The 25,512-nt window shown below is 39.5% G+C and overlaps 2 protein-coding genes across 3 annotated transcripts; both read left to right on the forward strand.

Annotated features, from left to right (window-relative positions):
- Positions 1-432: 432 nt before the first annotated feature.
- Positions 433-4,274, forward strand: c1qtnf2 (C1q and TNF related 2). Its single transcript, XM_026191506.2, has 3 exons — positions 433-1,526; positions 1,836-2,093; positions 3,278-4,274. Exons 1-3 carry the CDS (start codon positions 1,505-1,507, stop codon positions 3,919-3,921), a joined length of 924 nt encoding a protein of 307 aa, XP_026047291.2. The 5' UTR covers positions 433-1,504; the 3' UTR covers positions 3,922-4,274.
- Positions 4,275-7,608: 3,334 nt separating this feature from the next.
- On the forward strand, positions 7,609-25,109 carry ccnjl (cyclin J-like). 2 transcript variants are annotated; one of them, XM_026191518.2, is made up of 6 exons: positions 7,609-7,910; positions 8,550-8,636; positions 12,072-12,282; positions 21,113-21,412; positions 21,504-21,663; positions 21,755-25,109. In XM_026191518.2, exons 2-6 carry the CDS (start codon positions 8,568-8,570, stop codon positions 22,266-22,268), a joined length of 1,254 nt encoding a protein of 417 aa, XP_026047303.1. In that variant the 5' UTR covers positions 7,609-7,910; positions 8,550-8,567; the 3' UTR covers positions 22,269-25,109. The 2 variants fall into 2 exon arrangements, with proteins under 2 accessions (XP_026047303.1, XP_026047312.1); XM_026191527.2 differs by having other exon boundaries at positions 8,553-8,636.
- Positions 25,110-25,512: the final 403 nt, after the last annotated feature.

Genomic DNA, 25,512 nt, shown 5'->3' on the forward strand with positions numbered 1-25,512 from the left:
ATTTTCTAATTATTTATTTATTGTTTTTAAATTTCATTTTGACTCTCTTGTTAGTTCTGACAGTGAGCCTGTGCGTTTCACTTTACTTTTTAATTGTTTTGCTTTTCTCAATATTAGCTTTAGCCTTGCAAAATATCATTTTACAGAGGGCAAATGCTGGAGGCAAGATTTAAGAAGATCAGTTCAAGTTTCACACAAAAACCCCACTGCTTCTGAAAACAGTTAATTCACAGTCTTGTAGACTCTCATTAAAGATGTCCATTAAAAACTCATGGGGGCAAACTGTAACTTTACCAAAGTAACAAACAAAAACTAAAGACATTTCATCAATATCTGTATTTAACTTTAATTCGTTTGCCAGGATTACAAAATCATGTCAGTTAGTTTTGACCCCCCCCCCCCCCCCCCCCAAGTCTAGTTTTTATTTTAGGTAACCCGGGTTTTCACATGTAAATTGAGTTTTAGAACTATTTGATTGCTTTTAAAAACCATAAACTGAACCTTGCAAGGTGTGTTTACCTTGCAAGGTTCAGCGACGAACAATTCTGGATAATTTATTTGGAAAAAAAAGAATTAATTATGTACTTTTTAATTTTGCTTTTTGTAGCCTTGTGTGTTAAGCATAACTAGGGCAGAGATAAAGGGGGAAAGAAGGGAAAGGACTAAAATCTGAAATACCTAAAAAAAAAAAAAAAAGTCACCCAGAGTGTCACCTAATGGACTGAACTGAAAAATGAATGCAAACATGAGATGGCTACCTCTTCATTCACTGGGTGATTTTCTGGAAAGCCCTGATGAGGGTTCCAAGGTGGAGAAGAGGACACCAAAAACAAGCAGTCAATCTCAGCGTTCCTTATCTCAGACTGCAGGGAGAAGTCTGTCCTTGTGCTCCTCATTAACCAGGTGCACACATTATCCACGTGCATTACACATGAACACAGTCAGAAACCTAAAAAATGGCAGACGTGTTTTTTCAGTGGTTCCTCTTTCTTGTGTCTCTTGTTTTTTGTAAGATGTGCTCTACATAGTAGATTTATTCATAAACTTTACAGTGTGGGACAATTTTAGTGCTTGTAATAAGACAAGGAAACGTAAATGTTTTTTTTTTTAATTTTCTTTTTCTATTATTGCAACATTTGACCACTTCTGAGGACATCAGTATCTAAATGCATAACGTGTAACAAGCGAAATGTTTCTGCTTTATCCTTTTTAGCCCTCGTTGTGTAATCTCTTGCTTCCTCACAGCAGAGTTTGTGAACCACTGATGTGTCACTGCTTCAGCTGTTGCACTGACTTGAATGTAATGACATCATGGTGAAAGTATTTTTTTTTTTTTTTGGCCTATCACTCGCATAAACAGGGCGGATGTTACGGAGACTCTGGGCTGCACATTTCTCTGCAGAGCTTCTCTTGAAGAATGTTGCCTCAATCGTTTGTTGGAAATGTAGGAAGGTTTGTGCACTCTGATGCAGAGAAAGGGCTCGGACGGAGCTGAAAAATACCCATGAGTCATAATTTCTCAACTGGTGAGTTCTTACTCTGTGCTTTTAAAATGGCTGACACACTCCTTTATATAACCTACTGTAAGCTGCATGCTTTTATGTAACCAGAACATATAACAGATGCATCAGATTTGTCATTAGTTACTGAGGGATTGCATGAAAATGGCCACACCATCTAGATGCCCGTCCACATGGTGTGTTAGGTTTTAGTCTCTGGTTGACTCCAGGAATCTTTTACCACATGTTTGCATCATCTGATCAGTGGCTGCAAAACTCAAGTCAGTATAATTATTGTAAACAGTTGCTTCCCCTTGTCTCTTTGTGACTCTACAGTTCCCATCATGCTCCAGATGTTTGTGATGATCTATGTGCTGTCAGTTGTCGTCTCGCAGTCAACAAATCCCCCATCTAAGAGAGGTCGGAATTTCACCATCCACTCATCCCAGCTGGTCTGCAGTCTGCCGGGCCCAGCGGGGCCTGCAGGGAACCCAGGAGCCCCTGGATCACCCGGGGCCATGGGCCCCATGGGGCCCCCCGGGACAGACGGCCAAGATGGGAAGGATGGAGAGAAGGGAGAGAAGGGAGATCAAGGTAGTAGTTAATCTCTAGTTGTATGTTACTGTGAACTTGAATGATCTTCACATCATATATGTCACTGATCTGATTTTTCTTTAGCACCTCTCCAACATCTATGCACAGATGTCTGAAGTTGCAAGTTCTTAACTGTAAAGGGAATGTTTTTATTGCCATTTGACTTTTTTGGTCATTAGCTTCATATTCAGACCTTTTTCAGTTACTTAAACGAGCCTGTTGATTTATTATTTATTATCACAAGTTTTGAAGAGTCAAAAAACATCTAAACAGCCCTAACATGCCAATTAATATGCTCTTTTCTTTTGTCAGTGACAATTTCACAGGGAACGTTTTAGGCTCTTAAGAGCTTTTGGTCATCAAAACAATTAAACTACTCTCACAATTAACAGAACACTTTGAAAACAATCAGATATAGGGAAAAAATGAGGGTAATAGGCATGCTAGTCCACCATGTCCACACGCTTTGCCATGATACTGGGGGGCTCTCGCACTGCTCATCCTGTTCCTCTTTGCACAAAGGAGCAGACACCAGTCTCTAAGGACCTTATATGGCCTGTCCAGCTCTCCTAGAGTAACTGTCTGTCCCCTGAAATCTCTTCTATGACAGCAAACCTTATGCTAATGGCACGCAGTGATGTGTCATTCAAGAGTTGAACTACCCGTAGAACCTCTAGGATCCAGGTATCACCTCATCCTGGCAGTTGTTACCAGTGACCCTAGACAAATGCAAAAGTAGTGAAAAAACACAGTCAGAGGGAAAATGTCAGTGGCTTCCACCTGTAAAACCATTCCTGTTTGGGAAACTGTTTCATTGTTGCCCCTCTACTGCACCCAAAGCAGCTGAAAGTGATTCACAACTCCCTCCGTATCATTTAACTGACCAGATCAATATCACAGAAGTTTAACTGATTTTCTACACTCTGATTTAAACGTGTTCCTTTATTTATTTTGAGCACAGTATTTGTTTAAAACACGATTTTGGATTTTTTAGCCTTTATTTAGATAGAATAGTGAAGAGAAGACAGGAATGCTAGGAGGTCTTGGTGAGACACATGGTAAATGGACCCAGGCATCTTCAATAGCCTTAAAGAACATAGCTAAGCTGCTCAAGCATGTCAGCTATACTGGTGCCCAGATTATACTATTTTATTGTCATCTTGTTATTATTTATGTGTTATCAGGTGATCCAGGGAGACCTGGGAACCCAGGCAAACCGGGTGAGAAAGGTCGTGAGGGTATTATTGGCAAGGCCGGACCTCGGGGACTGAAAGGACAACGTGGAAAACCCGGAACATCTGGAACCTGGGGACAAAAAGGAGACGTGGGTGACATGGGCGAGGAAGGAGCTCCAGGTGGTTGTAACTGTGGCAAGCAAGCACGATCAGCTTTCTCTGTGGCTGTGACAAAGAGCTATCCTAAAGAGCGCACGCCCATCCGCTTCACCCGGATCCTGCTGAATGAAGGGAATCACTACAATGCCTCCAGCGGGAAGTTTGTCTGCGTTATCCCTGGAGTTTATTACTTTACCTATGACATCACACTGGCCAACAAGCATCTCGCCATCGGGTTAGTTCACAATGGGCAGTACAAGATCAAAACATTTGATGCAAACACTGGGAACTATGACGTGGCATCTGGTTCTACTGTTCTCCACCTGAAGGAGTCAGACCAGGTCTGGCTGCAGATCTTCTACTCGGAGCAGAACGGACTCTTTTTTGATCCTTTTTGGACAGACAGCACCTTTACGGGCTTCCTAATCTACCCTGACCAGGAATTTCTCAATGAAGCAGATAGAAAAGCAAATGCTCAGGATGAAAATGAATGAACTGTAATTAAGATTTATATCTAATTGAACTTCACAAGTTTGGGCTTTGTGGAATTTCAGTTGTTTAAGACATTCGTCACCAGGAGGCGCACTAGGAAAGAAAGAAAATCAACTGGAGGAATCACACAATAAAGCCTTAATAGTGAACAAAAAACATTTTACCTGAAATATTATGCCCTGTTCTCATAAAATATTTAAATTTATGTAACCCAAAATAATTTAATTCTGTTTCTTTTTTTTAAACTCCTTGATAGGAGATGGCACAGTGCCTTCTTCTTTTTCCCCCCTTTTCCCTTTATTAACCATTATAAAACACAATTTGAAATAAAATCTAAATTATATTGTAAGATAAATTATTTTACAGTGTTTGTGTTTTTGAGTCAAAACTGGTTAGCACTGTCCTGGTCCCTGTGTGGAATTTTCATGTTCTCTCCAGGTTCCTCCCACAGTCCAAAGACATGCAATTAGGTGGGTCAGGTTAATTGGTGACTCTAAATTGCCGGTAGAATATAAGTGTGAATGGTTATCTCTCTCTTTGTGTTGGCCCTGGCGACTTGTTCAGGGTGTACCCTGCCTGTCACCTGGGATAGGCTCTAGCCCACCCCTGCAACCCTGAATTGGATAAGAGGAGGAGAATAGGTGGAACAGTTTTTGAGTATTTGTGTATGGTTCATTAACATGGCGTGTATTTTTGTGTTCAAGTTCATAATTACTTTCATGACACATAGAAGTGTATTCTATAAACTAACATCTTTTAAATAAAACTAATAAGCATTTTAGAAATCAAATAACTCATCTTAGAGTTTTATTAATTTAATTAAATGTAATTTCTACCGATTGCGCCACTGGAGTTTTGCACATACTATCAATTTAAATGGCATTTTACTTGAACACTTGTATTAACTCGTATTGCATCACTTTTTTATGCCCAAAAAATTATTTGAACAAACTGAAAATTTATTCAACTCAAAAAGTTTTTCTTCCAGCGAGACATGAAATTAATAAATGATTGTAAACAGAAATGATGCACTAGGATAAAATAATATGCATGTCATGCCAATCACATGTGTATCAAATTATATAAATATTAACCTGCAGTTTTGTATTTGTAGAAAATTTTAAAATTATTTCTCACTTAAAGTCATCATGCTCAAGGTTGCTTCACGGGCTGAATTGCTTAATAGAATTCAGGTTAACACTTTATAATACAATCTGTGATTAAGGGCATAATCCTCCTGCAATTAAATCAAATTTTAAGGTATTTTGTTTTAAATTATAATGTAATTTTCCTAAAAATACTTAAAGGTAGATACGTTAGAATAATATGTATGTATTTATATGTATTTGCATTTGCATGTATACAATTTTGTGTAGCACATGAGTAATTTAAGTAATACACAACTTCATGTAACTTACAGGAGAGAAGAAATAGTGACATTTTAAGTCATTTTAAGTAGTGTCAAACTTCCGGGTATTTTACAGGAAAGGAGACAAAAATTATACTGTGAGTAAATTTAAATACTGCATAAACAATTTTAAGTACCATACTACATACTTTCCTGGTAATTGTGCCATCTTAAATTATAAGTACATTATGCTTTTTGGGTTGTTGGCCGTATTATAGAGTGAATTTAAGTTACGCATTATTTAAAATTACTTGTACATGAATTAAATGTATTTACAGTATAAATACTTCTTTGTTTTCTGTAAAAAAAACAACCCAAAACACTTTTCCCCCCTTACCTCACTTCAAGTATTTGTAGGTAAATATAATTACATTGTAATTTCAAATAAACTACATTCCACTGCAATTCCATTTAATTAGTCATGGGCCATACTGTAAAGTGTTACCGAATACAGGACAATGACAGACTACATTAAGGAGACAAAGGATTGGAGAAACACAAGAACATGCTGCACCTCCTGTGTTTCTTTACTTTTAGAGGCCGTTCATCACCATTTCATGGACCACAGGGGGATTTTTAACTGGGGTTTTATACTCAAATGTCTCAAAGTCATCTGTGGGTATTCACATCACACATGGAAGCAATTAATCACACTTGATCTAATGTGTTACTTAACTAAAGTATCCATAACCCATGATACTTCAGGGAAGAAATGCAATTCTGCATTTAAACTTGTGCTTATGTAAAAGTACAAATGCATCAATGGCAAACCTGAAAACTTCATTTTAGAATAGTTAGTCAGTGTAGAGCTAATTTAAACAATTTACCCATGTAAAGTGTTAATAGCTATTTGGAGTCAAATCTTTTGCAGTACGCTTCATGCAGGCACAGCTTCTGCTACAAACACTCAGATAACAGCTTTCTTAAGTAAACAGAAAGAAAGCAGCATTTTATTTATATACAGGCTCAGCTCCCCTGTTCTTATGTTTGCAAAATCTTCCTTTTTGTATGGAACCTGGAAGCATGCTGTATAATTCTCCTACTTAGATGGCTCTAGCTAAAAATAACCGAATCACTTCTAAAAAGTGTTATACTTGAATCAAACACTTTCCTTCAACAAAAATGTATGACTGTATGACTGTGTACGTGACAAATAAAAATTTGAATTTGAAAAATGTGAAAATATGATGCTTTACTCTCATCTCTGTCAGTGGCTCAGTAGGTAACCCAATGCACCACTATAGAGCCTCATGTTCCCATGCAGAGATGCTGAGTTTAAATCCCCCAAAGTCAGCCAAGAGTGATGTTTAGCAAAATGGACTCACACAGGTTTGCACTTAACGAATGCCAGTGTGATATCTAACTTCCTTTAAATGGCAGTTGTCATTATCAAACAAATATACTGAAGCAATTCCTCAGCTAGACCATATCCTATTCCTTCCCCTAAACTAATTCAAACAGATACCATACTGAAAGCACAGTATCTGCTTCACTGCTTTTGTGGTTCCCCGGGTTCCAGCATTTACTTGGGGATCATTTAGCTCAAAGCATTCAACCAATGTTTTTAAGAAGCACACACAAGCTCTTTATATCTTGCAGTTTAAGATAATTGTTAGCATAAATCTTGTGCCAGATAAACAGTTTATAAAGGCTGTTGAAGCCTGTGTATTGTTGTGTTTTTTGGTACTGATACAGGGGAAAAGCTTAGAGTCAGGGATACAGTGCTGTGACAATTATTTGCAAATTTCTCCATTTCTTATTGTTTTATATTTGTCATATTTACATGTTTCAGATCATTAAGAAAGAAAGAAAGAAAGAAAGAAAGAAAGAAAGAAAGAAAGAAAGAAAGAAAGAAAGAAAGAAAGAAAGAAAGAAAGAAAGAAAGAAAGAAAGAAAGAAAGAAAGAAAGGGGTCAGATACTTCTTCACTGGACTGAACAGTTAGCTCTCACACTTGATAGCATTAAAATAGACAACTTCAATAACAGCACTTCCAAAATCACTGGAATTCTTGCTCAAAGGGAATACTGTCTGGGATTTCTGTCTTAAAAGATAGGTAAATGTTTAATATAATATAATATAATATAATATAATATAATATAATATAATATAATATAATATAATATAATATAATATAATATAATATGCATTCGTTAACATTTTGTATATTAAATAAATGAAATGAGATCCTTTGCTGAACTGTAGCCGTTTGTAGTTCTAGCGGTGACCTTTAAAGACTACAATTCCCAGGCTGGGGGAGGAACCTCACGTCTAGCGCACGAGCTCTGTAGACCAACAGTAGCAGCTGGCTGAGCCGAAGAGGCTACTTTGTTAACAGCGAAGCCACCGGAGAGAAAACGGCTCAGTGGTTTCTCTCGGAAAAGTGTGAACAGTTTGGGGGAAACGGGGAACCCGAAGGCCTGTCGGTGGGATTTAACGGTGGCACCTACTCTGTTTTGTGTTATTAACTTTGTTTTTTCGCCGACAAAAAGAGGTCTTACTCAAAGTTGAGCCGTAGCGGAGTTCTGTCGTTCAGGATGTCGGACTGAGACAAAGGGGTCTGGGGGGCATTCCCGACGGAGCGGTGAGTGAAACAGGCGATAACTACCAAGACTAAAAAAAGAAAGAAAAAGTTTTCTTTGTTGCTGATTGCCGGAAAAATAATCTGAGTTTGTGATGAGCTCAGTATTTCTGAGCCTGGTGGGCACAGTTAACTTAAAGCCCGTCTGTTTGGCCGCAGTCTCGTGGTGTAGAATCGCCTTCAGTCATAACTGAAATGTAGGACTGGTTGGTGATTTGCCTTCGCGATGAACAACCACGTTAAAAAATGAGATTTTATGGAAGGCTGCTTTGATGAGACTGACCTACAGCATGGTCGAAGGGGGCATTTAACCGAGCCATTAGGTTTCCGAACACAGAAAATGGCCTATGCGGGGAAATAGACCTGTGCAGCGAGATAAAGGTGTTTAAAAACTTTATCAAAAACGCATTCCTCGAAAGGGTATTTATTTATTTATTTTTTACTGTCAACGAGAACAAAACAGCTAGCTTACTAATCCTACATTTTAAATTAAAGAGAACAGTTGTAGAAAGACTTAAATTCAGCTTTGCTTTCTTTCCTCTCATGTGGTAAAAATAGTCTCAACTTTCAGTGTGGTGGCTATACTGGCTTGGCCTTGCTTCTTTCTTCAAGTACCTGAACTTTGTCTGATTTTGCTTTCAGCAGGTAAAACTAGGAAAGATGGAGAGGGAGCTGGAATGGTGGAAGGATCAGTTAGCTGCAGATATCCATCAGTCCCTCCGCATTAAGGTGAGTTTGTCTGAACTAAGCTCTGTTTTAACAGGAAGTTTTATTTTGCCGACCTTCTTCTGACTGCTTGCGCTTAGGATAACTTAAATTCACCTTTAAAAACAGTAATCCCCCACCTCTCCTCACAGCACTAGGCTTTTGCAGCTGACATTTTCAAACAGTGAGGCCAAAATCAACAGTGTCTGTGAATTTAAAAAAAAAAAAAAAAAAAAAAAACTTGCTACACACTGCAGTGCAGTGCTTATCTTTATCACCAGCTCAGAGGAAATCTAGAAAAACGCCAGCAAACATTGACAGTTTTACTTCTGCCTAATCAAATCCGTGAATTAAAGTGATTAACAGTGAGTCAACAAACACTGATGTTAAACTCTCAACTGCAGCTTTGCCAAAATTTGTTACTCAAATGGATTATAAGTGTTTAGTTTTAGTTTTTTAATTGCACCCTTTGCCTTGTTCTAAAGACCAAGTGATTACTATTGATTTTCAGAAGAAAATGTTAAAAGTAATTTTTCTTTTTTTGAGCAGTTGTGGCACGCATTTGAATCAGACCCTGAGCTGTATTGATATTCCACGACAAGATGTAATGTTGCGAGGAAAATATAATTACCCGGTCCTGCTGTCTATTTAAACATAGTCTAAATTAGATTACATGGAGGATTTAAGGCTCATTAATTGAGAACATCTTAATTAACCTCAGAGCGTGATCATATTTCTTCCCCATGTGTCACTTTAATGGAGACATCTGTCACTTTGCTGGCATTTTCATCTTCATAGTGATGGAGCTCAGGTTTAGAAGATCAGGTATCTTAAATGTGCCACAAATCGCAAGAATGTGTGTAGAATGAGGAGTGTAGCGTATCGGGTGGTTGTGAGCTGCATGTAATGAGTCACACGCTTACATAGCATTTGAATCAGTTTACGCATGCTGGACAGTGTCTGACTCAGAGTGAGCTGTCAATTACACTGAAAGTCTTTATGCAGAGCTGGAAACAAAACAACACGCCCACTCTTTTCTCATCTGTGACAATGAGAGACATGCTGTCCGTCTCAAGTGTTTCTAGTCAAATCTAAAGCAACTGTTTTCACCACAGTATGATATGCAGCACTAAATGATCTAAAGTTACAATACAGGAATACCTGGTGGATGCTGTGCAAACCTGCCTGTGTTGTACTGCAGTGAGTTAGACAGTTTCAAAGCAGGTTTTTCTCAGTTTCTAAATTATTTTGATCAGGCGACTGATTTGTAGACAGTTGTAGTGTTTTTTTTTTTGTTTTTTTTTATACATTTTTTTTCTTGCCATGGACTTGAATCTTTTACCCAAATTCACAGGAGTCTTGGTCATCTACACAAGATCGCAGATACCACTAGATGTCTTCATGTAGAAACGCACTACAGTTGTTTCAAAGAAAATTGGGAATTTCTTTACAATCATTCCTTTACCTAGGCCATATTGGGAATAAAAGATATATAGGAAAGCCAATAGATCATAGAAAATCACATTGGGTTTTAAGTAGTAAAAGTAGATAAGAATCAAGTTAAGTAATAATAGTACAATAAAGAGGATTAAACCAGATAATGCAAATTGATGCATGGGTACACTGTTATCCCCCGATTACATGTAATAAATGACCATAAGACTTTCATTTGAATTTGAACAGACCTCAAGATTTCAGATTTTGTTCTCAAGACTAAACTGTTTTTATGCTGAAATGACTGTTTAACTTATGGATCATTAACCATGCCAGATGAAAAAAGAATGCTGCTTTTAGATGACTTGAAAGCTGACATTTCTCTAAACAGAACAACTCATTTAAAATCTAGAGTAAATCTTTTTTTCCCCCCAAAAAATAAAATAATTGTCAGTTGCTTGGTTGTTTTATGTCTTCAGAAATAGTACATTTCCATAAACCTGTAATGGAAAAGATTGGTGAGTCAGTGTCAGAACCGTGCGTAAAAAGGCCCTCACGCGGTCTTCACATTTCCTGCATGGCGCCTTTACCCCCACAGTCTCATCCAGCCTTAATGATGTGTGCTGCAGCGATAATGCCCTGATGTGGGAGATAGCGGTGGTGTGTAGCATGTGGCAAATTATCAGACATGCAAATCAGTAGGCAGCTGTGGAATCCTTAATTATGGTGCGGATCCCCCACAAAGGCTCCTCTGCACTCCTCGCAGACCCCCCCAGAGCCCTCCCTTCTTTTCACATCCACCCCCATTCTCCTGCTGCCCTTGTACCCCGAGACAGACAGATGGAGCAGAGTTTGGGGAGGACTGGCTGATATGATAGGTCATGGCACCGGGGGTTGGTGTTGCTATGTTGATTTGGTAGGGGGTACTGCTTATTTTTGAATTCCACTGAAGTGCCAGTCTGAAGACTTTTTTTTTTTAAAGTTTTGCATTCACAGCAAATAATTTTTGTGCAGCGTGTCGGCTATAATAGTACACATTTCCATCAGTGCATTTCAGAGAAACGGTTGATACTAGTATTGGCTGATCTGCCAGGTTTTTTAGCTGCTGCCCTCCAATTTGTGATTTATTTTAATGGAAGAATGATAAACAAGAATGGAAGGCAGTGGTTTGTGGATATATAACAACTGATTACTAGTCAGATTGGACGATTTGATCCAACCTAAGCTATGGGATATTCTTGAACAGCAGTCCTGACATAATGTGGATATTTTTCCTTTATTTTAAGGACTCCTTGCTGGCGCTAAAGAGATTAATCTGCCAATCCTTGATCTCTTATCAAATCCCAAAGCCCTTGTTTTTATGCATCCAAAAAAACATAAAAACATATTCGAGTATTAGTATCATGAATTCAGGGGGAATAGCTGTTCTGTGTACATGCAGTTCCAAATGTCTCCTATTTCTTACTCCGAGGCAGGTTTTGAAACTAGAAACTTGGTCTCTCTCCAGTTTTCTGTAGCTGATTGGGAAGATACTCAATGCTGATTCAATGCAAATGCCCCCAAGTGTCTTCATTCCACTTTGAAACACATGCAGCTAATTGAACATGAATAGGAGATGGGCTAGGGGTGAAACCTAATCCTATCTACCACTCAACCTCCACTGGAGGCCCTCCCCTTCCCTCCCCATACCACATACACAACTCATCACACACAAACCCTCACCCCTTTGTTCAGAGACCCCTGCAATGACCCAGATTAGCTCCAGTTTTCTGCTGCAATGGTGAATTAAATGAAACGGATCCAGGGTTGAATCATAATCAAGAGTTTTTGGTATAAAAATAATTTCCTTTCTTAATATGAGTATCATACCCACCACTCTCCTGACAGTAGTGAATCTAGTCAGCATGGCTCACCATTATTATGCATATTCTTTTCGACCCGCATGCTTTTTCATCACTGCTTCCTGCCCACCCTGTTCCTCTTACACCCCGTCATTAACATCCCTGTTATCTTTTCTCTCTTCAGGAGCTGAAGTTGCCGGCCTACCGGGCCCATTCTCCCCAGATTGGCATGCGACGGTACTTTGCAGACTTGTTGGCCATCCTGAGTAATCGCTACCAGCTATGTCCTACAGCACGTCACTTGGCAGTCTACCTGCTGGACTTGTTCATGGACCACTATGACGTGGCTGTCAGGCAGCTCTACATCATTGCTCTGTCCTGTCTGCTGCTAGCTAGTAAGTTCAGAATCAGCTTTTTATTTTCTCAAAACTTGCCCCATGCTTTTTCTATATTCCAGGCATTTAAAAAATATTTTCCTTGATAAAATCCTTACATGTAATCTCAAAATAATCCCATCATGCTTTTAAATGGATTAGAGGTCATTTCACACCTCTTGATAGCTGAACGTGTTATCACACAGGTAATAAATGGGCTGCTGTTCGTGTTGGAGAACAAGGTTTCTCTATCTTTCACAAGTTAGCCCCACTCTTCAAGTTGATTGGAATTAGTTTATTTATGAAGCCATGGCTGTTTGGATCTGTGTTTTTTTGATACTCTGTGTTTTAGAGCAGTAAATGTAAAAAAAAAAAACAACGCTTGGTCGTGGTGCTTTTTCGCTTGTGTCTTCTGACATAAAAAGGACCATATGAACATATTAAGAAGCATGATGGTGATTTTCTTTCTTAAAACTCTTTTTTTTTGTAGATGAAAGTTTTAATTGATGTTCTAAATGGTTTTCTTAAGCTTTAATCTGATAGGAACCTTTACTCAGGTTAAGGTTTATGTTTTCATCTTAAAAAGTGTTATATGTCATCTTGTAACTACACAATGGTTGCACTGTGAGTCTGTTGTGCTAAAAGAAATGCTTTGACTGTGGTTTGTGCACAGATGGCACAAGGTGAAACACTTCCTGCAACTAAGCTATTTTGAGTTACACTCTAGAGATGCTTTTTCCCCTTCCAGCTCCACCTTCTAACTGAACCGTATTGACAGTTTACTGTTCAATGTGTTGGTTTAAGATAAAACCAGGTTTCCAATGTGACAGCATGATGGTTCCATTGTTTTTGAGAAACCGTTGGGATTATGATCATGCCTGCAGAACTTTATCTCTGTCTTTGATGCTAGTTGTAATATGATCTGAGTGGCTACTTCAGTTTGAGCCTGAGATGAACTAGTGTTGCACTTTCTGAGGTTAAAATGTCCTCTAATTAAAGCTGCAAAACATTTTGTTTAAAAAAACAAAACTCATTTAATTGATTGCAAATTCCAGCTTACCCAACATCCCAATACAAATCTAATTTACTACCATTAGTTGTTCACTCTCTAATGGCAATTTTCTGCTGTGATCAGCAGAAAAAATATGGAGATATTGTGTGCTTTCTTATTGTCAGCAAACACTTACAAAGACCAAATCCAGCTGTGATTTGAGCCTGCTAATAGAGGGATGTTTTCCATCACAGAATTCCTTTGTTCTTCCAAACTTATTAAAAATGCATCAGTGTGCACAGATGTGAATGCTTTGGTTGTAGTTGCATCGATTTTCAAGTTGTCTTTGTTTCTGCAAAAGTGAGTGAAGTAGTGGTTTAGTTTGATTAGTAACAATTTGCTTTTCTGCTCTGAAGTCAAAAAATGTTTCTTTTTGTTTTGTGTAAAGCAGGTGTGTTAATCAACATCCCCCCCTCCCCCCTAGTGCAGATTCAGGGTGTAGGTTGTGTGGTAGTTATTAGTGTCTGTATGCCTGTCTGGTGATTAACAGACTGTGAGGATTTCTGTACGTTAATGTAGCCCTTGGCATCATGGGTAATTAGACTAATGATGCTGTCAGAGTAAGACTCTGGAACGGGGCCCGTTCACTTGGGAGGGCTCAGTTTGTGTGTGTGTGTGTGTGTGTGTGTGTGTGTGTGTGTGTGTGTGTGTGTGTGTGTGTGTGTGTGTGTGTGTGTGTGTGTGTGTGTGTGTGTATGGAGTCGCATACATGCCGCTTTTGCAATCAGAAGTCTCTGTGGTGTGATAAATTTGAATATAAGACTTGAAAGAGTTTTTTTTTTTTTTTTTATTTTTAAATCAATCTCCTGAGAATCCAAGAATAGCTTTGTGAGTTTGTTAATTTAGTGATATAATTATTATCAACTCAACCTGGAAAGAGGTTATCCTTCTAATCACTAATAATTAATCAATTTAAAAAAAAATCTTTTGATTGTGGCTTTCAGATACTAAGGCTTTCTCTTGCTCTCCTCTCTGTTCTCACTCCTCCAGGACTTGAGGGAGTCTCTGTCATGATTGATGAGGGCTTGAAAGTGCATTTCAATCAAAGTTGTCTCGGGTTTTCATCTGTGCCTTGGAATCTGGCCTAGTTATTGAACAACCTCCCCAGGTCTCACTGACTGGCTTTGACAGGCACATACATTGTCTTTCTTTAAACTCTCCTGGCTTTCAAACTCTGTTAATTAATCAGTACCTCTTTCATACTTCTCAGCAGTCACTGCCTAATCCTGTTTCTCCATTATATCTGTGTTTTTTGTGGGAACTTGTGAGTGCTTGTGTTTGCGCAAGGATGAGCTCCTCTTCATTTGTGGTAGTAAGGTTATGGTCAGTTTTTTATAAACAGAGTAAGTGGAAATGAGGTTTATTGACTGCTGATTTTTATTTTGAGAAGAAAGCCAATATATTCCCTCAGAATTAAGTATCTGTTGTGTTGAAGTCCTGCAGTGATACATCAGTCTTGTTGACATTTTTTTTCTGATCAGGACAGGTGAACTCTCCTGAGTGAATCTCAGTTACAAGCTCTCGCTGAAGGTGGTTTTCATATATTTTGTTCCATGAGCCCTACAACTCTTATTGCCTGTTCTTATTGTCCTTATCTTCAACGTTATGCTGCTCTGTTGTTTGTTAATTGCCCCTTGGGGATAAATAAAGTCTTCTGATTCTGATTCTACAAGAAAAGAGCATCCTGTGAAATGGCACAACTAAAGAGACTACAGCGTGCACTTACATAGGCGTCGGAGCCCGGGGGTGGGGAGGAACTGTGTGCCGAGGGGCACCTGCCATATGCTCTCCGAGTCAGGCCTCAAACAAAAGCCAGTCAATGCAAGCAGGCCAGCCAGCCAGCCAGCCAGACCCTTCCCATAGAGGGGGAGGGGAGCACACTCCAAGGGGTGGAGGTTGTTGTGTGTGCAGGCTGTTGTGTGTGTGCAGGCGTGTGTTTGTGTGTGTGTATGGTAGAGATTTGCCGTAAGCTAATGTCACTAAAAGAGGACATGGTTGCTGTGGCAACCTTGTGATAAACCCACCGAGTCCTTTCTTGTGGTCACCTCATTAAAATCCACATTCATGTCTGATCCATTTCAGAGTTTGCCATTAAAAGGCTGCCACTACTACCACCAACACACAGACATAAAACTGGCTTGTTCTGGTAATGTCCCTTTACCTTCTGCTGCTGCTGGCTCTGTTTCCTCCTCGTTCTCTCACCTTGTCAGGGTCGGGCAGAGAGAGCCAGTCCTGGGACAGGATAGCCAGTAAAAAGCACTCCCACATCCCTGAGGGGGTTGGGAAATGAGTGGAGCGGTACTTCAAAGGCAGGTTGACTGCTGATGTTAAACAGGGTAGAAAGGGAGGGAGAGGTGGTAGCCTGCAAAATGGGACATGTTAGAACTGAACCACTCGGTGGGGTACCCTAAAATGTTGATTAATAGGGGACCCACTTCCCTCTCTGTCCAAATATGTGATTCTGATTGAACGGTTCCACAAGTTTTCTTGAAAATGTTATTAAAAATATCCATAAACAGATGTGGCAGTTCATCTTTTTGTTTGAGATCTTTTTTTATAATTATAACCCCCAACTGCAGGCAAATGTCAATATTTAGTCGAATTTTGTGTTTTGTTGTGCAATGCCTGAAACTCCCCACGAACTACCTGTGTCACCACACATACTGCATGGCATTTCACACAGTCAGTCTCTGAATCCCCCACACACACACATACACACACACACACACACACACACACACACACACACACACACACACACACACACACACACACACACACGCACGCGCGCGCAGGACTGAGTCTTCTCAGTTTCTCCCCGCTCACCCAACCATTCAGCATCAGGGGTCAGGGGTCGGCCCAGGCCTACATTGTAAGAGCTGGCAGAACCTGGGGTGTCAACACAGAGGTTCTGTGATGGAGCTGTGACCAATTTTTCCCTGCCAATGAAAGATGAACCGACAAATACATTGTGTTTAAAGAACAGGGGAAATTCCTTCATGGCTGTCAAGTTGAAGAGAGAAAGCAGGGTGAGCTTTATTTATGAGAGATTATCAGCATTAATTGATAGCAGTAAGAAATCCTGGTTGGGAAGTCATTCACATGTACCACAGGGCTGTTGGTCGATTTATCTGAAGCTTTGTTGTGTATAAAGTCTTTTTTTTTGTCATTCAGGGCTTCTGGTTTAATGTGTCCTTTTTCAAATATATATTTAGATTTTCACCAAGAAATCTGGAAAGATGCTTTAATAGTTTTAGATGTGGTGGAGAACTACCAGGTGAAGAAAGTTTGAAGGCTGATCAAAAACTGGTAGAGTTGCACATTGTCAGCAAAATGGAGTGAAACAGAAAATGAGTCCTGTGTATGTGAGAGTACAACTATCAGGTTTTCTAACAGCCCCTATCACTCTAAACTGCTTTCCATCTCCACCCCCAACTCCCATTTTTCAAATGACACACCTGGGAGGAAGTCTTGCATCCTGGTCTTACCTCTTCCTAACCTTAACCTGTGACACACATCATTAAGTCTGAATATTTTTAACAACTTGCTCCACATTTTCTCATCATTATTATCACCAGTGTGTTCTGTGAGAAATAATAGGTATCTTGTAGTTGCTCTGTATGGAGAAGTACATGGTTTAGATGAAAAAGAAAGCTTTTAAATAAAACCCTTGGAGTGTCACTCTATACTCCTTACTGACTTGAGATACAATCATGTAGCCGTCTGCATTCCAGGTGAGCTGAACTCACAGGAGAGGAATGCATCATCTCTTTCATACTGGCAACAGTGAAACGGCACACTGTTATCCCAATAAAATAGCAGTGAGTAGATATGATACAATTTACAAAGCCAAACACTGTGATTAGTACTTGTATGATTGTATGTATCATTAGTACTGGTTTGTGTACACTTGTGGATTTAACAGTGTAGTGCTATATACGGTTTTGCACATTTGATTTTGTTTTTAATTTTTTAAAACAGACGGAAATGACTCTATAATGCTATTTAGCTCTGGATATTTATTATTTAACAACAATTTTATATAACAACAGTTTAGGTAAGTAATCAACGATTTAAATAGTATTTTAAGAAAAATGTCTCAAATTAGTCTAAAGTAATTTTCTTACGGTAGTTCATCTTGTCCATTGGCTCCTGGAAAGCAGTGTTAGATTTTAGGTGCCGTTGTAGGAGGAACAAAAACTATGATCCTAGAAATCTTAGAAATGGTATTCTGATGTCACAGAGTTTCTGCTGGAAACATGAAGTTTGTTTAATGTCCGATCCACCACCGCTCCACCTGTTAATCTCAAAAATAGTTCCTGGCCGCACTGTATGTGTGAAAATGACTTAAGCCTTCTGTTAGAGGAAATTATATACGTTTTCATTTTTGATTGCTGTTTGGATAAAAATGTGAAATTTGGGAACAACATCTTTCAATTTTGAGGAACCCATTGGCTATTTTTCAATATTTAACTTAATTAAAGCTAGTTAATCAGAAAAAGCTATGAATAGATGGCTGGATAATGTATAGTTACATTTTTAGTGCTCTTTTAGATAACATTTCCAAATGGTAACTGGTCTGATTTATTGTACTTCAGAATTAATAGAACCAGGAGCTACTTGTACTCTTAGTTGTAGGCTTTCTGATTTCATCTTTCTGTCATGGTGCAGGCTTTCTGTCATTCAGAACAAGATTCCTCAGACCCACCCATGTCTGTGATGGAGCGAGAGCTATGTTACACTGTATTTGCCACACATGAAAAAGACTTGCTGCTGCAAGTGTGTGTCAAATCTAGTGAAGTATAATTAAACTTTTTTGTTCAAGAGGAGGACTCTGTCATCGCCACTAAGCACAGTATCACAGTATGTGTTTAGCTTAGACAGTCGAACCCTTCCTCACACAGCCTCTTGAAACATGCTCTCGTGTACTGGGAATGGCAGCAATGCATCATACAAGAATGTTTTAATCTTATTGCAAATCAGAAACCGAGTTGGTGAGAGACACTCTTATTATGTATATGTTATGGCTGTTAAGGGTTATTCTCTAGTGAGCTGAGGCACGCAGAGAAGCATGAAATGTGCTAATCTTGATCATGCCTATCTGTTACTGTGATTGCATGTAGTTCAGACTTGTTTAATATGAAGTGTAAATGACGAGGATGGCCTTTCAGACACTAAGTTGCTATATTCAGATGCTGTCAGACTGCAGGAGAGGAGTGGGTGGGTGAATAAAGTGAATTTATTCACCATCCTGTGTTTTTTTTTGATGATGTGTTCACTTATTGAAATGACACACTGTAATCTCCATGATATTAACTTAAACCTGTTTCTGGTTTAAACTCTTGTTATGGTTTGGCAGGTTTGACTGAAGATTATTTTTGGACACTCATTGTTGTAAACCAAAGGAATAAGCACAGAACACAATAAGGAGCTTGACTTGTGTGTCTTAGGATCAAAGAGACTGGGGTTATGTGGGGATAGGGGGGCAGTGATGCCTTTTTATGGCAGTGTCTGTGTGGACATAGCAGTCTAGGAGCAGACGGGGACCTGATCCAAAGGATATGAGGGTGAGAGAATGGGACAAGTGTGGACTGAGCCATGGACTGAATCTGAGTGGTTGTAAAACAGCGCTGTTTCTTTGTGCTTCCTGTTCTGCCTGATAGACACGATTACTGCTTCTCTACTAATTACTGTCTCACCCCCACATCCCTGCATGTTGGCCTGCCAGTCCCATTCCCTCTCTCTTCCTTCCCCTGCTTAATGGTGGTTTGCAGCATAGGTGATAAAATTTATACTTGTAGGAAGACACTCAAGACGCTCTACTAGACGTGGGCTCAAATATGAAAATGAGGTCTGTTGAAGACAATGACAGTATCAGGTAATTGTTGCTGTTTGCTTATAACTGTAGCTGGGAAAGGTTAGTAAAGCTCCTTTTTTCAGTGTTTCATTGGCCTTGTCTTAGATTAGAAGATTTACTCCTGCAGAGAGTTTTCGTTGTTTCTGGATTAATGCATATTTTCGCCAAGCTGAAGTGTAACATTTTAATCCTACCAGCGTGATATAATGGGGTAACATTTTGTCTCCAGGCAGGAAAAATATGTATTTTTGATTATTGAAATGTCTGCAAATAAATTTTTATTCTCAATGTTATATTATGTAAATTCTATCCTTATAAAGAAAGCAAGAGAGAGCAAATCGGACATTTAGACATAAATATGCTTTAATAAACGTGGCAAGTCTGGTGGTCCTCAAAATTAAAAAATTAATTCATTAATCAGATTAATATTGGCTTATTGTTAAGCTATTGGGTTAACTGTATTTTTTTGCAAATGATCCCTGGCAACACGATCACATGCAGTCCTGTTGCCAGGGCCAAAGAAATATTAAATCTAGTTTAGAAACCTTTTCTCTGTTTCTTTGTCTGTAATACAGTACTGATTTATTTATGTGTTTATGTATGTATTTATTTATTGAATGCTTCTCTTAGGTGCTTCTCAATTAGACTAAACTGTATTAACTTGATCTGTTCCTATTTATCAGGTCTAAGCAGTATGAAAACATTTGTTGCAGAGTATTATGTTGTAATCATTGACAATATTTTTGGTGTAATTTATCTGCTAGGATCCACTTTTGTATGTCCACAGGAGGACTTATACTTGTTTAAAAACTGCTTATAGCTACATTATGTTTCATCCCGTAACCCATTTGTTTAAATTTAAAGTGTCTTATTGCACAGCTAAATGTCCAAGGCTTCTTCCCAATAATTAGAAGCAGTATTAAAAAAAATTGAGCTCTGATTTTGAGAGCCAGCAACTTCCATTGAAAGTTAGTAGTAAAAGCTGCATGCAGTTTGTTGCAGGCTTTAAAGGGAGTCTGTATCAGTGTAACCCGACCCCTCCTCGCCCTCATTCTTAATGTTTGAGAAGAGGCCTGTTGGACCCTTGGATTAAAGGCATAAACACCCCACTTCATTGGTCACATGGACCCCAGAGGCCTCAGGGCTGTTGCTATGGAAAGCAGGAAGTCTTAGGACAGGGAGGGGGGCTCACCAAAAATGACGATTCTCTAATGTCTGCGAGTGAGACAAAGGGACAAAAGTACTGAGGATTGAGCTGACCGTGTTTTTCATAGAAAGTCCTTTTATGGTCCACTGTAAGCCTCCCTGGGCTTATTAGTATAATCACTTTGCTCTATGGCCAGATGTTCGGGAGTAGCCAACTTAATTGCAAATTCTTAGTAGGTAATAAACTGCTTTAGAGCTAACCGTAAACCTGCTGCACATGATGGTAATCTTGTTAAAAAGAGGGAAAACAATTAATAAACATTCTTTAAACACCCTTTAACAGATGCAACTCATTCTGGTTCACATTTTCCATTCTTACTTACTTTTCTTCAGTACATGAGATGATGTTAGTTATGAATTGCATTTTTTGTCACCACAAGAGGTGCAGCTAATGATCGTTTAAATGAGTTGGTTCATATTTTATAAATCCATTAAAGCCTACAAAATTTTTTATATATTTTTAAAGATGTTAAAGACTTTTTTGTTCAAAATCTTTACCCATAACACAAAAACCATAGCTAAAAGTCTTCTGCATTAGTGTAATGCTTTATATTTTTGAGAACTTACAAGCTAAGTGCAATACAGAGGTTGCCTCCTTGAATACATATGTAAACTGTTACATAAGTTAAATAAATATTGGATGTTTCTATTTTTTTTTTTTGTCTTTATGGCTCTAAAGTCTGAAGGTGTAACTAAAGTTTTATAGCCACCCTCACTACATCTTTGTTTCTTTGCAGGCAAATTTGAGGAGAAGGAGGACCGGGTCCCCAAACTGGAGCAGCTGAACTCTCTGGGGTTCATGTGCAGCCTAAACATAGTTCTCAACAAGAAGGATCTGATCAAAATGGAGCTCCTGCTGCTCGAGACCTTTGGCTGGAATCTGTGTATGCCCACACCCGCCCACTTTATTGACTACTACCTCCATGCCTCAGTGCAGGAGGGCGACCTCTACAATGGCTGGCCACTGTCCTCCCTCTCCAAGACCAAGGCTTTCATGGAGAAATACACACACTACTTCCTGGAGGTTTCATTGCAGGGTGAGTTTAAAAGACGGTAGTGAACTGTACTTTACTTAATGTGTCACACAGGTGTTGAACATAGAGTGATGATCCTTTTTCTCTTTTACAGACCATGCCTTTCTGAGTTTCAGGCCATCCCAGGTTGCTGCTGCGTGTGTGGCAGCATCTCGTATTTGCCTTCAGATTTCTCCAAGTTGGACAACTGCTTTGCATTTACTAACAGGGTACACATGGGACCACCTCACCCAGTGCATTGAGCTGATGTTGCTGTAAGGGACGCACAAACCCACACATTTCTTGATTTATTTCATTTTTGCAGTAGGTGTGATAACAACTGAAATATGTGCCTTTCCCTTTTAGTGCTCATGACAACGATGTGAAGGAGGCCAATAAAGCCAAATCCACACCTCCTCACCGGCCCTCCTCTCTGCAGTCCCAGCCGCAGACCTCTCACCTCTCTCCAGTGTCAGCCATCCAGAGACCAGCCTCCTCCACCTCCTCCACACCACAGCTGCTCTTTCAGCCAGATAGCTTTCCACACATTTCTCAGCATTCCCCATCCCTGTCCCAGCTGCAGGCACTAGCTGAGTCCCAGGCTTTGGGGTCTGTGGTAAACATGTCTCAGGACTTTCTTCAGAGTCACAGGATGGGTCTTCTAGCTGGGGCTGCCTCCATCACTCCTGCGGGGGTGTTCCCCTCCTACCCAAGCCTAACCTCAGGTCTCCAACCGGGGACTCGTGGGCTGCCGCTCCAGGGCCCCATTTCTGTGCAGATGGCCCTTGCTGGAGAGCCGCGACATTGTCTGAGCATGGCTTACAGTGGGAGCTACCTAGGGGCTCATCACACGTTCACAGCCGGCTGCTTTGACAGGTGACGCCAGGAGACGGAGAGGGAACGCAAACCCCCACGGGAGTCCGCTGATAGAGACCTCCAAATCCCCAAACACCCACTTACAGACCTCCTCTCTCTCTCCGTCGCCACCGCAACAGCTTCAGCTTGCCCAGCTCCCTCGTCCCTCTCACAGAGACGCCTCAGACGCAAACAGAGGTCCAAAAGCAAGAAAGATCCAGTGGAAGTCATCACACTGACATGACAAATGCTCCTCTGCCTCATGAAATACTGAGGCGCTGTGAAATTCTTATCCCTATATTCCGAGCTGACTTTATAAATCTGTGTTATTTTGAGACTGTCATCACTGTGAATGAGATGAAAGCAGCCGTGTGATCCAACACCCACCTCATTCAGTGCCTGTTCTCAGTTGTGATGGCTGAGCCAATTTTAGAAGTGCACAGAAGACAAAGTATGTGATAAGCATATCTTGCTGCTTGACGTTTTATTTTTTGTTTTTTTTAATTACTAATCCCAAAAATTGAACATGTTATAGAGAAAATTTGGCTGATATTGTTTTTTGTTTTTTAAGCCACCATTTCAGAGAGATGAAAGAAATGGAGGCTTGTTGCTGACGTGGCAGAGCACAAAGAGACTGTATGTCAGTGGAAATTTTACTTGTGTCTCCTGCACGTCATTGAACATTGATCTAATGAGCTGAAGGGCTTCTCTGAGAATTCCTCACAACATAAGACCTCAGAGGGGACGAAGAAGTCATTGTTCTGTGCGCAGCAGGTGAAGTCCGCAGCTCGATCAGGCGTGCGCTATTTTTATCCCCGCCTCCCTCGTCATCTTTTTTCTCTCTCACCTCCAAAGTCGAGCCTTGTGGCTGAGCCCTCACGCATGCAGGTGAACGTGTGGCTCTGTTAAAGCTGCAGGCTTTGTCATGCTAAAGTTTTAATTTCTCCAGCACCACTCAAAGAATTAAAAGACAAACTGATGTGACTGGACCAGCATGGTGAAGGAGACACAACGCTGGTGTGTGTTGTACATATGAATTGCTGCTGCCTTCTGAACTGTTGGTTCTGTGTCTGTGTTAATGACTGAAATGTTTACATGAACCACTAAGTATCAGGGACTTTAACAAGATTATACTTGAATATGATGCCATTGAAACATGTCATAGCTTTTATTTATGACTTTTTTTTTTTAAATATTCATTTTTGATATTATGTAGTTTTTTGCCAGCTTAGAAATCCACCGTTGGTCAGTTAGTTTTTTTTTTTTTGTTTTTTTTTTGTAACTGTTCATAGAAACAGGCTCAGGTTTTAAGGCTGAAGCTAGCAGCCTTTCCTTCATTATTCTGTGCTTATGCTTTAAAGTGGATGCTAATTCAGCATCTGCGGGGGCTGTTATACTCTCCTTATTCATCACTGGACCATACTGTGTACAACTCAGTAACTGAATGCATGAAATAGTCTGCTACATAGCTCAATAAGCCCGCGGTCGCTTGTTTGACACACCAGTATCTGCAGCCTGTTGTTTCTAATTGTTCCACATTTCTTCCGTCTTCCCAGTGCCGGCTGGTATCATAGTGATACTGTAACTTTGCTGACTCCAATTTTCGGGATCTTTTTTTTTTTTTACTATATTTTGACTGAATTAGGGCTGCAAATCATCAATTTGGGTTTTAGGTTGAGTAACTGTGTGATATTTCTGAAATCGCTTAAAAACATTAATGATATTAATTGTATTCATACTTTTTTTTTAAACTACTTAAATATAGAAAATCTGCAGTTATATATTGCAAAGAAAAGCAGGCTGGAGTCAGGAAACATTTAAAGTACACATCAGTGAATCTGTTCATTGTTCCAGCTCTTGACTGAACTGATAGTGTCTTCTCAGCTTTGTAGAAAACTGATGTCTTTCTGGAAGAAGTGTAAACTCAGATATGCTACTTGGAATTTCTTGAACCTTGAATTGCCTATCGTTTAAATGTCCCGACTTTTCACTTCATTCTGGTGTTAGTTGTGCACGTTGGGCAGCCTCCTCATGTCCGTGCCTTGTCCTGAGCAGTTGTCAGGCTCACAGACATGTACAGATATTTGTTAGACAACACTACATGAAGCTTCCTGAAACAGCATTACCCAGATTAATATAATCCTGCATCCACCAAAAGGACTTGTTGATGTGTTTCAGTGATATAAACCATGATACTATGCCTTTATGTTTTCTAACTCTGTGTACAGTTTTGTTGTATTTTATGCATTCCATTTGTCTTCATTATATTTTAGTTCAGTCTTTTTCTGATTCTTTCATTGAATGCTGTTGGTGTGAATTAGTTTTTTGTTTTGTTTTTTTAGCTAATTTTTATCTTTCTCATAATTCAAGAGCAACTTCTCATTGAGGTGTCAAAGGTGCAATACGTTGTTTTTGTTTGTTTGTTTAAAGTGACCACAGCCATCACTGTCTCATGTTTACCACTGGTTCATCTTTTATAACTTATATAAGTTTTAAAAATTTTTTTATAATTGTGACTTGACTTGCTGTAAGTTGGATCTCCCCTAGAGGGGGGCGGCGGGTTCTGAACACAATGAATATGTTGCATATTGCAGCATCAGGCTTGGAAGTGATAGATCTTACTGAATGCATTCGTCTTTTAGCCAGTTTAATCATGCTTTTTTTGCTTTTCTTTTTTTCCATAAGAAATGCTGATGCCAGTCACACCAAACAACCCTCGTCTAATGTGATAGTAAAAATGACACCACAAACATCCAACTTGTATTTTTATATTCTTTTTGTAGCCTTGGTTTATGTGACACTGAATGATAAAATGATCTGTTTTTATCATAAAGTGCCATGAAAAAAATAAACACAAAAGACTGAAGTGAGTGTGTGAAAGGTGTGTTTCTTCTCAAGTGCCTGCAGCTTTTCGGGTGCACACGGTTCCCACTGTTACTTTGCCTTAGAGAGAAGACAATGTAACAACTCCTGCAGGTTTTACACACAGCCCTCCAGCTGTGACCACATACTGTCACTGCAGCTCACCATTCATTAAACCTGCCCTGCGTTAAGCTAAAGCCAGTGGAGCAGTTTAAATACATTTATTTAAGTGCTGTTACTTGTGTTCTAATCATTTCTTCTGCTTTAAAATAATAAAAATACTTGGCAGCTGTGTTTAGATCTTTTTGAGGCTAAATGCAGAACTAAAAGTACCAGACGGTAATTCTTGTCTGATTATGCATGAATGCAGACTAGCATGTGCATACTCTTCCAGCACTTTGCAGTTA

The sequence above is a fragment of the Astatotilapia calliptera genome, chromosome 2 (genome assembly GCF_964374335.1).
Source record: "Astatotilapia calliptera chromosome 2, fAstCal68.1, whole genome shotgun sequence".
In the NCBI taxonomy this organism is placed as follows: domain Eukaryota; kingdom Metazoa; phylum Chordata; class Actinopteri; order Cichliformes; family Cichlidae; genus Astatotilapia; species Astatotilapia calliptera.

Coding starts and splice junctions, on each gene's coding strand:
- c1qtnf2 (XM_026191506.2), top strand. CDS start 1,505: ATGAGTCATAATTTCTCAACTG. Junction 1,527..1,835: donor GAGTCATAATTTCTCAACTG/GTGAGTTCTTAC, acceptor GTGACTCTACAG/TTCCCATCATGCTCCAGATG. Junction 2,094..3,277: donor GGGAGAGAAGGGAGATCAAG/GTAGTAGTTAAT, acceptor ATGTGTTATCAG/GTGATCCAGGGAGACCTGGG.
- ccnjl (XM_026191518.2), top strand. CDS start 8,568: ATGGAGAGGGAGCTGGAATGGTGGAAGGATCAGTTAGCTGCAGATATC. Junction 8,637..12,071: donor ATCAGTCCCTCCGCATTAAG/GTGAGTTTGTCT, acceptor TTCTCTCTTCAG/GAGCTGAAGTTGCCGGCCTA. Junction 21,413..21,503: donor CCTGGAGGTTTCATTGCAGG/GTGAGTTTAAAA, acceptor TCTCTTTTACAG/ACCATGCCTTTCTGAGTTTC.